Here is a 13,516-nt window from a genome sequence, read left to right as displayed (position 1 = left end):
AGAAAATTTTAATCTTGAATAACTTCTAGGGATGTAACAATAACCAATTGTGATATCGTATCGTCAAAAGTCTTTCAATAATATCATGGACCATCACAATATATCGAATTACAAGTCTCTTTGCTTAAATGAAGAGTTTTGGTGCAGCAAAAGCTAAAAAAAAAAAACAGAGGGAACTACATAGACCATGATCCTTTGCTCCATTTCAGTGCAGACGACAAGAAGAAATAACAGTTCCAACACTTTTAAGTCCTGTCAAGGCATTTTAAAACGAAAAAGTTGACAATTTTGTTCGTCTCCACAAAATATCACAATAAATATCGTATGGTGAGATGTATAATGTGAAAATATCGCACCATGAGATTTGAATATCGTTACATCCCTAATAACATCTTAAAGTGCCTATATATATATTTTTTTTTTTTGCAGTTTGGAAATGTTTTAGGTTTAAAATTTTACTTCCTGGTTGAAAATTGTAAAATCACCCTAGGGAATTCCATCACTGTTATGTACACTAGGGCCATCGCAATAACCGCAAAAACGAATCACTGCGGTACTAAGAGGTTCACCGCGATCACCGCACATGACCAACATGACCCGGCCTGAGTCCTGCACGGGTCCTTATTTAGACATTTTTAACATTCCACCTTTTACCGCCCGTGCCTGTGATAGCCCAGGACTAGCCCCGGACTAACTAGCCCCGGACTAGCCCCGGACTAACCCCGGACTAACCCAGGACTAACCCAGGACTAAGGTGTGATCGTGTAGACCGTCGGGTGACCGCAGGCAAAAGGACCGCAGCAGCTCTGCGCCGCATGGAGGTAAACGCAGCCGTCACCTGATCGCTCTTTGCGGACACCTGCCCAGGGTTCTGTCTCTCTTAAGTCCACGGGTACCCGACCTGGCGCGGGACTCTGACCCGACCTGGAGCGGGACTCTGACCCGACCTGGAGCGGGACTCTAACCCGACCTGGCGCGGGACTCTGACCCGACCTGACGGGACTGACCCGACCTGGCGGGACTCTGACCCGACCTGGCGCGGGACTCTGACCCGACCTGGCGCGGGACTCTGACCCGACCTGGCGCGGGACTCTGACCCGACCTGGAGCGGGACTCTGACCCGACCTGGTGCGGGACTCTAGCCCGACTTGCCACAGTGAGAGCTGGAGAGATGCAGCGGCACTTGTTCCATAGACAAATGTTACTTCTCCCACTACAAACGCTATAGCCACACAACAACCAATGTGCATGTGCATCTACACAACAAGAGCATCATCAGAGTTTCAGAGCCGCTGGAAATATTATAACCCCGGGGGATGTGGGGAGGGGGTGTGATATCACCACATACCGCGGTGTTGAAACGCTGTACCACACCACAGGAGAAATTCCCTAACCACAACAGCCCTAATGTACACAAAGGCAAAACTCCTCTAATGTTCACAGAGATTATGATTTGACAAATAAAAGTATTAAAAACACCTTTATTTTATTGAAATAATGTTCGAAGTATCACAAAAAATGTGTTTTGTAAGTATAAATTGGTCCTAGTTTTTGGATAAAATTCTAGTTTTAATTTTCAACATATTTTTCAGCTTTTCTTCATAAACTGTTTCTCAATTGGTGTAAAACTATAATTTATATGTACTACAGGTTTTATTCTCCCAAATGAAGTCAAAATGAGAGAATCATCAAAGCTTGTCATAGGAACTTTAACTGTTCTAGTGCCGTGAGGAGTGTGACCTGTCACTTGAACACGCTTCTTGTGTTGTGATTCTTGTGTCGTTGTGTCGTTGTCTCCGCCTCTGGCCTAAATCTAAAAGTAGAACCGTTGGGGAAACTCCCAGTGAAACTCTGAGCAGACACTTGTGTAAAGACAAATCTGACTCACACAGAGGCCACACAAACACACAAACGCACAAACACACAAACGCACAAACACAAACGCACAAACACACAAACACACAAACACAAACACACAAACGCACAAACACACAAACGCACAAACACACAAACACACAGACACACAAACGCACAAACTGTTGCACCAGAACATTAGAAGAGTGGGGACGTCACTTTTTTTTCTTTTTCTTATTATTTATCAATTAAGAAAATTATTTATAAATTATGTTTTTTCAATTAGTCAAATATATATATATATATATATATATATATATATATATATATATATATATATATATATATATATATATATATATAATTTAAATTTATTTTAATATTTTTATTTAAATTTTTTTTTAATTTTTTAATATAATTATTTTATTTATTTATTTTTCTTCAAGCACAGCTAAACCAGGACTGAACCCGGAGTGTGGGGACGGGCCAGGAGGTGCACCTGCGTAGACTGTTAGGTGATCGGGACTGAGACCGGGACTGAGACCTGGTTTAGACCTGGTTCAGTCCTGTTTTAGTCCTGGTTTAGTCCTGTTTTAGTCCTGTTTTAGTCCTGGTTCAGTCCTGATTCAGTCCTGTTTCAGTCTTGTTTCAGTCCTGGTTTAGTCCTGGTTTAGTCCTGGTTTAGACCTGGTTTAGTCCTGGTTTAGACCTGTTTTAGTCCTGTTTTAGTCCTGTTTCAGTCCTGTTTTAGTCCTGTTTTAGTCCTGTTTTAGTCCCGTTTTAGTCCCGTTTCAGTTCTGGTTTAGAACTGGTTTAGACCTGGTTCAGTCCTGTTTTAGTCCTGTTTTAGTCCTGTTTCAGTCCTGTTTCAGTCCTGTTTTAGTCCTGATTAGGGATGGGCATTCGATAAAATTTTCTTAATCGATCATTGGGAGAATTAAAGATCAGTTATCGATTAATCATTCATTAATGTTTTTATATTAAAATGATCATCATTATTATTACTATCTGCACTAATCTGCATAAATAAATTCAACTTTACGACATATAAACCGTAATTGCGCTAGATCACATCAGCCCGTTTGACATTATAATGTGTTTAATGCAGCTTTGCGCAACTCTCACAGAAACAAAACTTAAAGGACACAACTCAGGTGAATACAGGTTAGTGTCACCATATTTGTGTTTGTCAAAACCAGGACACCGTACGGGAGGTGGGGCCTCATCATCAACATTGCGCTGGCAAAGCTTTTTAATGTTTTTCGGTGAGCTTTGAGGTCCCTGACACCCCCACTGGACACCGAAACACATGTGCTGCTTTATACACTGTGCACATGGATCACACTTGTCTCAACCAGAACGGAAAGCGGGGAATTTCTTGTACAAGTCATTGTTAAATGTGCATTTGTGCTTCGGCGTGTTGCAGACTGTTTGTGACTCAGAAGGAGCGAGCAGACACAGAGAGCTACGCCCAATGAAAAGATCATGAAAACCTGGACATTTGCATCACTTTATAAAAGAAAACCCGGACGACCAGGACAGGACCTGAAAAACGGACATGTTTGGGGAAAAACAGACGTTTGGTCGCCCTACGCTACGCACAGCAACCTACATTCGGTTTGTCAATTAAAATTAACGTAATCGACAAAATTCTTAATGATCAATTATCGATTAATCAACTAATCATGCCCATCCCTAGTCCTGATTTAGTCCTGTTTTAGTCCTGGTTCAGTCCTGGACTAAAACTAGTCCTGGTTCAGTCCTGGTTTAGTCCTGTTTTAGTCCTGTTTTAGTCCTGGTTCAGTCCTGGTTCAGTCCTGGTTCAGTCCTTTTCAGTCCTGGTTCAGTCCTTTAGTCCTGTTTTAGTCCTGTTTTAGTCCTGGTTCAGTCCTGGTTTAGTCCTGGTTTAGTCCTGGTTTTGTCCTGTTTTTTTGTGTAGACCTAGTGTAGTCCTGGTTCAGTCCGGCATTGCAGTTTAAGTCACATAAACGGGAAACGAATCATTATCTGTTTTTTCATTTTGGTTTTGGAGACAAATGAAGAAAATCGCTGTTGTTTTTTTCATTTTCTTATTTTTAGTTTTATTTTGAAAAACAAATGAACCGCTGACACACAGATTCACGTCAGATGCGACGCGTCAGAGCCGTCACTTTTGTTTTTTAAACGCTGATCACACGCACTTTATTCTGGATTCAATTCCTCAAATCAAATTCTTGGAAACGACAAACTGCAGTGAAAGTGATTCTTCTTTTGAGCGAGATTCTCAAAAGAAAGAAGAAATATAAACATAGGTTATTGGGTTTTTGTGTACAGCGTGTGAATAACCATGATTAAGATCCCGAGAAAGTTCTGTGGTTTAATGTTGAAAATCACATTCTGTTGTCTAAATAAAGAGAGTTTTTATTATTATCTTTGTATCAGAATCTGTACAGAGTTGAAATAGTCTGGAGTTTTAGTATCACGACAACACAACAACACAAACACACGTCCTTTTTTCACGATTACATAAGAGCGTTTGTAGAATCCACACAAATGTTCTATATTCTGAGTCTGCGTGTCATTAAATTACTCCCACGTCTGTCACCAGATCAATAAAACCACTGTCTGATTAAAACAAACAACAACAAAAAAACATATTTACATCATCTGAGTTACAGCAACAACTGAACCAGGACTAAAAGCAGGACTAAAGCAGGACTAAGCCAGGATGAGACCAGGACTAAACCAGGACTAAGCCAGGATGAGACCAGGACTAAACCAGGATTAAACCAGGACTAAACCAGGACTAAGCCAGGATGAGACCAGGACTAAACCAGGATTAAACCAGGACTAAATCAGGACTAAACCAGGACTAAGCCAGGATGAGACCAGGACTAAACCAGGATTAAACCAGGACTAAATCAGGACTAAACCAGGACTAAACCAGGACTAAACCAGGTCTAAACCAGGACTGAACCAGGACTAAAACAGGACTAAACCAGGACTAAACCAGGTCTAAACCAGGACTGAACCAGGACTAAACCAGGTCTAAACCAGGACTGAACCAGGACTAAAACAGGACTAAACCAGGAATAAATCAGGACTAAGCCAGGATGAGACCAGGACTAAACCAAGACTAAACCAGGACTAAACCAGGACTAAACTGACTAATAAACTCGTTATGAGACGCTCAGACTCTTGTCTTTGGATTCGCGTTGCTCCGTTGCCGTGGCGATGCGTAATCCCTCACACAGTCACCTAATGCGACTTAATCCTGATCCTGGACTCATCTGGTTTTCCTGCGGCGGCCGGGGGACAGTGAACGCATCGTCGGGGTCCGGTTACACGAGGACGGGTCCGTTTACGCCGACCGTGAAGAAGAAAAAGTTACGGGTTCGTTAGGATTCCGAGTTTTAATCGAGGTAAAAGAATGTGGGAAGAGGAATTGTAAAAATAAAGAGTTTGGAGTGTTTGGAGTCTGGAGTTATTCCGGGAGAAAAACAGATCCGGGGTTTACGAGGTGATGGAGGCCGGAGCAGAACCGAGCAGAAGATTATGAGAGAGTAAGGAGTATTAACCAGGATAAAACCAGGACTAGACCAGGGACTAAACCAGGACTAAACCAGGACTAAACCAGGATAAAACAGGATGAAATCAGGACTAAACCAGCACAAGACCAGAGTCCTGGTTTAGTTTTGGTCTTGTCCTGGTTTCGTCCTAGTTCAGTCCTTCTTTTAGGTCTTGTTTAGTCCAGGTCCAGTTCAGTCCTGGTTCAGTCCTGGTTTATTTTGATCTAGGACTAAACCAGGACTAAACCAGGATGAAACCAGGATGAAACCAGAGCTAAACTATGACAAGACCAGGACTAAACCAGAGCTAAACCTGGACTAAACCAAGACAAGACCAAAGCTAAACCATGATGAAACCAGGACAAGACCAGAACTAAACCAGAACTAAACCAGGACTAAACCAGGACAAGACCAGAACTAAACCAGGACTAAACCAGGACAAGACCAGGACTAAACCAGGACTAAACCAGAACTAAACCAGAACTAAACCAGGACTAGACCAGAACTAAACCAGGACTAAACCAGGACAAGACCAGAACTAAACCAGAACTAAACCAGGACTAAACCAGGAATAAACCAGAACTAAACCAGGACTATACCAGGACAAGACCAGAACTAAACCAAGACTAAACCAGGACTAAACCAGAACTAAACAAGGACTAAACCAGAACTAAACCAGGACTAAACCAGGACAAGACCAGAACTAAACCAGGACAAGACCAGAACTAAACCAGGACAAGACCAGGACAAAACCAGGACAAGACCAGGACGAAACCAGGACAAGACCAGGACTAAACCAGGACTACAGAATCAAACCAGGTGTAAAATGAAGAACATGTTTAGACTCTCTTCTCTCACACAAACAACTGTAATCATGGGCAGTTACTATTTTAAGTTCAAGTTCAACTTTATTAACCCCTCGTAAATGAATATTTTACTCCAAAAATATCTCACGTTTTTAATATTCTCCAAAGATACTAGATAAAAGGTTGTCATTTTGACCCACATATTTTACTTTAAGCATAGTTTAAATGTCTTAAATTAGCGTTAAAACATGTGTGAATGAAACAAAACACAAACTCCGGGTCTGTTTGTGACGAGGAAACGACATTAGAACATCAGAAAATACCGCGATGTGGGCGCTTTAATAATCCATTAACCCAATACGACCGTTAACATTACTGCGCCGTTTCCATGGCAACAAATGGCAGGATAAACCCAAACAAGATTACGTCACTCTGATTAATCACACAGAGAGAAAACAAGAACTGTACAACAACTCAAGTAACAAATAATACTCCCTACAACTGTACAACTCACCCATATGTAACAGATAATACTCCCTACAACTGTACAACAACTCACCCTTATGTAACAGATAATACTCCCTACAACTGTACAACAACTCACCCTTATGTAACAGATAATACTCCCTACAATTGCTACAATTCACCTTTATGTAACAGATAATACTCCCTACAACTGTATAACAGCTCAGCCTTTATGTAACACATAATACTCCCTACAGCCATACAATTCTTCCTTATGTAACAGATAATATTCCCTACAACTCTACGACGACTCACCCTTATGTAACAGATAATACTCCCTACAACTGTAAAACAGCTCACCCATGTGTAACAGATAATATAATACTCCCTACAACTGTACAACAACTCAGCCTTATGTAACAGATAATATAATACTCCCTACAACTGTACAATTCACCCTTATGTAACAGATAATACTCCCTACAACTGTACAACAACTCACCCTTATGTAACAGATAATACTCCCTACAACTGTACAACAACTCACCCTTATGTAACAGATAATATAATACTCCCTACAACTGTACAATGACTCACCCTTATGTAACAGATAATACTCCCTACAACTGTACAACAACTCACCCTTATGTAACAGATAATACTCCCTACAACTGTACAACAACTCACCCTTATGTAACAGATAATACTTGCTCTTTTTTACATCTTACTTAGAATTTATTATCACCATTTATATTTTTTTCTCTGTTGTGATGTTTGAGCTGCTGTGTCCAAATAATTTCCCTTGCGGACCAATAAAGTTTGTCTAAAGTCTAAGACAAGACATAAGGGATCGTTTATATTTCCAAAACGGCGCACTGACTCTTGAATCCTTGTATTTTAAATTGCTTTGGTGTTGGTCGAATGCCAAAGAGGAAATAGGTTTGTAATACCAGGATCACCCCCAGCTGGTGCAATATCAATACCATTAATAATGCATGAAGTTTACGTCGCGGCCACTTAAAATGCACCCGAGGACTTGTGATTAAAGCTACATTGTGTAACTTCTCCAGCGGACAGTCTGTCAAATACATTTCAGTACAGTATTAAACATTTCTATGCATTTTTGAGCTATAAAAACACCTGTAATTGCATAAATGTAAGTGCAATCCTACAAAAACAACAAAAAACACAAACAAGAACCATGACATATATATTTTTGTAGTAAAGTCGTAAAGTGGGACATTTTCTCCGGCCGTAGTAAATCCTCTTTCTCATATTAAATGCACGTTGATGTCGTTTAAACGGCTTACGTGGAGAAAAACACTGAGTCGTGCTAAGCTCTCGATACAGACAGATTGGCGCTGCTCTGCTCCGCTCTAAGATACTGTTACAACATGACTCGTCTTTTTTTAACATTTATTTATTTTTGCTCATTTCTGTGCTTAAAGTTGCATTGTGTAACATTTCCGGTTCCATCGCCTGCTCCTTTCTATGGATACATCATCGCTCTGCCTAGAATGTTCCACAGTAAGACATTTATGCAATTACGGGGGTTTTTTTGTTGCTATATTTTTTTATAATCGTTAATTTTAGTTCTGATTTAATCCTTTAATTTAGTTTTGATTTAAATGTCCTGTATTAAGATGTAAAATGTACTCTTTAAGTCATGTTATAATGTTGTTATCTCAACAAAAACAGACCTGGATTTAGTGTTTTGTTTCATTCACACGTGTTTGAGTAACACTTTATTATTAGTCTGTCTACATTTACAAAACTCCAAATGCTCTGTTCCACCTTGTGATGTCATGAAGTGGTAGTTTTAAAATTAACAGCTTAACATTTCACTATTTGTTCAGGAGAGATCGGTAACTCCAGATCTGAAATTATCCAAATTATTTTACTGAAGGTGTACGGAGTATAAAAACACAGTGGAGCACTTCCTGTATTACCACGTGACATCACAAGGTGGACTGAAGAACTCAGCCTAAATCTGCAGAGTTTGTGTGTTAAACGTGTGTGAATGAAACAAAACAAAACACAATTTCAGGTCTATTTGTGACGAGGGAACAACATTATAACATAGATCAGAAAACAGTATAATATGACCCGTTTAACCTTTATTTTTATGTCATTTATTGCAGCTGTTGTTTGCCTTGATTTAGAACAGGTATCATAGTTTGTTTCATTTTCATATTAGTCTTCCCAGATAAGTCTTATTTGTCGTACATGTTATATTATTACATGTCGTAAATGTTACATTATCACATGTCGTACATGTTATATTATTACATGTCGTAAATGTTACATTATCACATGTCATAAATGTTACATTATTACATGTTGTAAATGTTATATTATTACATGTCGTAAATGTTATATTATCGCAGGTCGTAAATGTTGCATTATCACATGTCGTACATGTTATATTATTACATGTCGTAAATGTTACATTATCACATGTCGTGCATGTTACATTATCGCATGTCGTACATGTTACATTATCGAATGTCGTACATGTTACATTATCGCATGTTATATATTCACATCATAAATGTTACATTATCAGGTATACGTATTTATATTTAGTGATATTCCTTTTCAAGTCCTTGTTGATCGAGTCCTCGGGTTATTCCAATGACTAACAGCTGCTATAAAACACGGATTTAGATTTTGTTTCTAGTTTTATGGCCCTTTAACCTTTATTTTCATGTCATCTGTTGCAGCTGTTGTTTGCCCTGATTTAGAACAGTTGTCGTAGTTTGTTTCGTTTTCATATTAGCCATCATAGATAAGTCTTATTTGTCGTAAATGTTATATGTTGTTATATGTTACACATGTTGGATTCGTGTTTATATTAATCCTCCTAGATACATAAATGCTGTATATGTTATATTATCAAATGTCGTAAATGTTATATAATCACATGTGGTAAATGTTATCACGTATCTGTATTTATGTTTAGTGATAGTCCTGTTCGAGTCCTGATTGATTGAGTCCTCGGGTTATTCCAATAGCAGCTTTAAAACACGGTCACTACGTATTTTCTAGTTTTAAATCCCCATCGTTTACCAGTATCTATCCAAAACAGCCACATACAAAAGCTGACGTCTCCTAAATTCCGTTTTCTATTGTGAAAAAACGCGATCACTTTCCGTTCCGAACCGCTATTTCTGACCGAACACGAGCCGCGCTCCTCCCCGACTTCCCTCGCTCCGCTTTGCCGCAGAGGTCGCGTCTCCCCCCGGCCTGACTCCGCTCGCTTTCCGCCCCCTTTCACCCGCTCACCTCCAGCAGCGGCAGATCCGGGTCCAAATGCGTGAAACTGTGCAGAACCACGGGGCTGGGATCCTCGGCCACCTCCAGCTTTACCCCATCCCAAATGTTCCGGACCTTCCACGACGAATCGAACATCTCCACGACCATCCCCCGGGACGCAGCCGACGGTCACGGCCCCGGGAGCGGCATGGCTGGTGTCGGGGTAGGATAATCCGCGGTTTGTTCGGTGTTTAGGGTGTTTTTTTTTGGTGGAAGAGGAGGAGGAGGAGACGGGTCAGAGCCGCCGCTGCTGCTGCGGGGGAATCATGACTCAGGATCGGGAGGGATTCTCGATAAACTCCGCCCACGACGCTCAGACACCGCGCTCAAGGACCACGGAAACACCGCGCGAGAGAGAGAGCACGGGTGGGCTCGGATAACACGGGTAAAACAGGGCTAAAGCAGCGCTGAACCATGAGTAAACCAAGGGTAAACCGGGGCTAAACCGAGGATTAAATCAGGACTAAACCAAAGTGTTAAATCAGGACTAAACCAGGACAAAGCCAGAGTTAAACCAGGATTAAATCAAGACTAAAACATGGGTAAACTAGGATTAAATCAGGACTAAAACATGGGTAAACTAGGATTAAATCAGGGCTAAAACATGGGTAAACTAGGATTAAAAACATGGGTAAACTAGGATTAAATCAGGGCTAAAACATGGGTAAACTAGGATTAAAAACATGGGTAAACTAGGATAAAATCAGGACTAAAACATGGGTAAACTAGGATTAAATCAACTAAAACATGGGTAAACTAGGATTAAATCAGGACTAAAACATGGGTAAACTAGGATTAAAAACATGGGTAAACTAGGATAAAATCAGGACTAAAACATGGGTAAACTAGGATTAAAAACATGGGTAAACTAGGATTAAAATCAGGACTAAAACATGGGTAAACTAGGATTAAAAACATGGGTAAACTAGGATTAAATCAGGACTAAAACATGGGTAAACTAGGATTAAATCAGGGCTAAAACAGAGTCAAACCAGGTCTAAACCAGGACAAAACTATGGCTAAACCTGGGCTAAACCAGGACAAAACTAGGGCTCAACCAGGGCAAAACCATGAGTAAATCAGGGGTAAACTATGGGTAAACCGGGCTAAACTAGGGCAAAACAAGGGCTAAACCTGAGATAAACCATAGGTAAACCATGAGTAAACCAGGGCTAAACCTATGGGTAAACCAGGGCTAAAACAGGGCCAAACCAAGGATAAAATCAGAATTAAACCAAGTGTTAAATCAGGACTAAACCAGGACAAAACCTGGGCTAAACCAGGACTAAACCAAGGTTAAATCAGGATTAAACCAGGTCTGAACCAGGGCCAAACCAGGGTTAAACCAAGACTAAAACATTGGTAAACTAGGGTTAAATCAGCGCTAAAACAGAGTCAAACCAGGACTAAACCAGGACAAAACTAGGGCTAAACCTGGGCTAAAATGGGGCTAAACCAAGCGTTAAATCAGGACTAAACCAGGACTGAACCAGGTCTAAACCAGGACAAAACTAGGGCTAAACCAGAGCCAAACAGGGCTATACCAGGGCCAAACCAGGGATAAACTAGGACAAAACAAGCCCCAAACCAGGACAAAACCAGGGTTAAACCAGAGTGAAATTAGGACTAAACCAGGGCTAAATCAAGTCTAAATAAACCAGGACTAAATTAGAACTAAACCAGGGCTAAGACAGGGCTAAACCAGGGTTAAACCAGGACTAAACCAGGACTAAAGCAGAGCTAAAGCAACTCTAAATCAGGACTAAAACCAAGGCCAAACCGGAGCAAAGCCAGGACTAAACCAGGACTAAATCAAGTCTAAACCAGAACTAAACCAGGGTTAAACCAGGACTAAAACCAGACCCAAACCAGGGTTAACCACCTAGTTACTCCTTTATTAAAACCACGTTTAAACCTTCCAGCACGCCGAGGTTTTCATCAACATCTCCTCCTCTCCAGAGAACAAAGCGTCGTCAGCGTCCTTCACTCGTTTGCGGTGTTTTTTTTTTTTTTATCTGTGTGAAGCACCAGCCCCAAACTGAACGACAGAACGCTCTCGACCGAACAATGGAGCGCTTCAGTGTTTGCAAACAACACGTCTTCCTCTGAAACGCGGCACTGTCAGGACACAACAAAACCGATTCAATCAAAGACAAAGATCCAACAGGACCGGTCCAAAATGACAAAAAACAAAATCGAAATGGCAAGTTTAGAATAGTTTAAAATCATAATTCACCCTGTAGAAAAGTACAAACTAGAAAAAATAATCGCCAAGGAGAGTAACGAATTATTGGAGCGTAATGGGAAATGGAATAAAAACTTAAAAAATTCTAAATTGTAGGTCATTTTATCGCAGTGTCTCTGTTGTTGGGAGATACTTGGCAGTGACATGAAGCTGGGGGTGTTCTACATGTGCCTCTAATGTCTGGGATGTGTGGGTGTTACCATGGTGACTGAACCAGGAATAAACCAGGTCTGAACCAAGTCTAAAACAGGATTAAACCGGGACAATACCAGGACTAAACAAAGTCTAAACCAGGACTAAAACAGGACTAAATCTGATCACGGGGACTAAAAACTAAACCAGGTCTCAACTAAACCAGAACTAAAACATGACTACGTAAATCAGGACTAAACCAGGTCTAAACCAGGACTAAACCAGATCTAAACCAGGGCTAGGCCAAGACTAAATCAGGTCTAAACCAGGTCTAAACCAGGACTAAAACAGGAAGAAACCAGGACTAAAATAGGTCTACTAAACCGGAACTAAAACATGACTAAATCAGGACTAAACCAGGTCTAAACCAGATCTAAACCAGGGCTAGACCAAGACTAAATCAGGTCTAAACCAGGTCTAAACCAGGACTAAAACATGACTAAACCAGGAGTAAATCAGGTCTAAACCAGGACTAAACCAAGTTTAAACCAGGACTAAAACAGGACTAAATCTGATCACGGGGACTAAACTAAACCAGGTCTAAACTAAACCAGAACTAAAACATGACTATGTAAATCAGGACTAAACCAGGTCTAAACCAGGACTAAACCAGGGCTAAACCAAGACTAAATCAGGTCTAAACCAGGGCTAAACCAGGACTAAACCAAGTTTAAACCAGGACTAAAATGGGACTAAACCAGGACTAAATCAGGTCTAAACTAGGACTAAACTAAACCAGGTCTAAACAAGGAGTAAACCAGGTCTAAACCAGGACTCAAGTAGGTCTAAACCAGGACTAAAACATGACTAAACCAGGAGTAAATCAGGTCTAAATCAGGACTCAAGTAGGTCTAAACCAGGACTAAAACATGACTAAACCAGGAGCAAATCAGGTCTAAATCAGGACTAAACTAAACTAGGACTAATCAAGGTCTACACCAGGTCTAAAACACGACTAAACCAGGAGTAGACCAGGATGAAATCAGGTCTAAACTAGAACTAAACTAAACCAGGACTAAACCAGGTCTACAACAGGTCTAAGCCAAGTCTAAATCAGGGCTAAAACATGACTAAATGAGGACAAAACCAGG

General features: G+C 40.6%; 1 protein-coding gene across 6 annotated transcripts in view; it reads right to left on the bottom strand.

Moving 5' to 3' along the window:
• The window catches only part of LOC110162079 (ral guanine nucleotide dissociation stimulator), an 88,511-nt gene that overhangs the window by 52,815 nt on the left and 22,180 nt on the right, over nt 1-13,516 (bottom strand). The window contains exon 1 of one of the 6 annotated variants that reach the window (XM_055162084.1): nt 9,959-10,485. The exons of 4 other annotated variants lie outside the window; for them this stretch is intronic. In XM_055162084.1, coding sequence (XP_055018059.1) covers nt 9,959-10,096 — 138 coding nt within the window. In that variant the 5' untranslated portion in view covers nt 10,097-10,485. Of the gene's footprint in view, nt 1-9,958; nt 10,486-13,516 lie in introns of those variants that run through there. One more of the 6 variants, XM_020926951.2, reaches the window with a different exon arrangement.

This window comes from Boleophthalmus pectinirostris, unplaced genomic scaffold (genome assembly GCF_026225935.1).
Source record: "Boleophthalmus pectinirostris isolate CB_2022bp ecotype Guang Dong unplaced genomic scaffold, ASM2622593v1 HiC_scaffold_4, whole genome shotgun sequence".
Classification (NCBI taxonomy): domain Eukaryota; kingdom Metazoa; phylum Chordata; class Actinopteri; order Gobiiformes; family Gobiidae; genus Boleophthalmus; species Boleophthalmus pectinirostris.
Note: the sequence above shows the minus strand (reverse complement) of the source record. Positions and strands in the feature narration are given on the sequence as shown.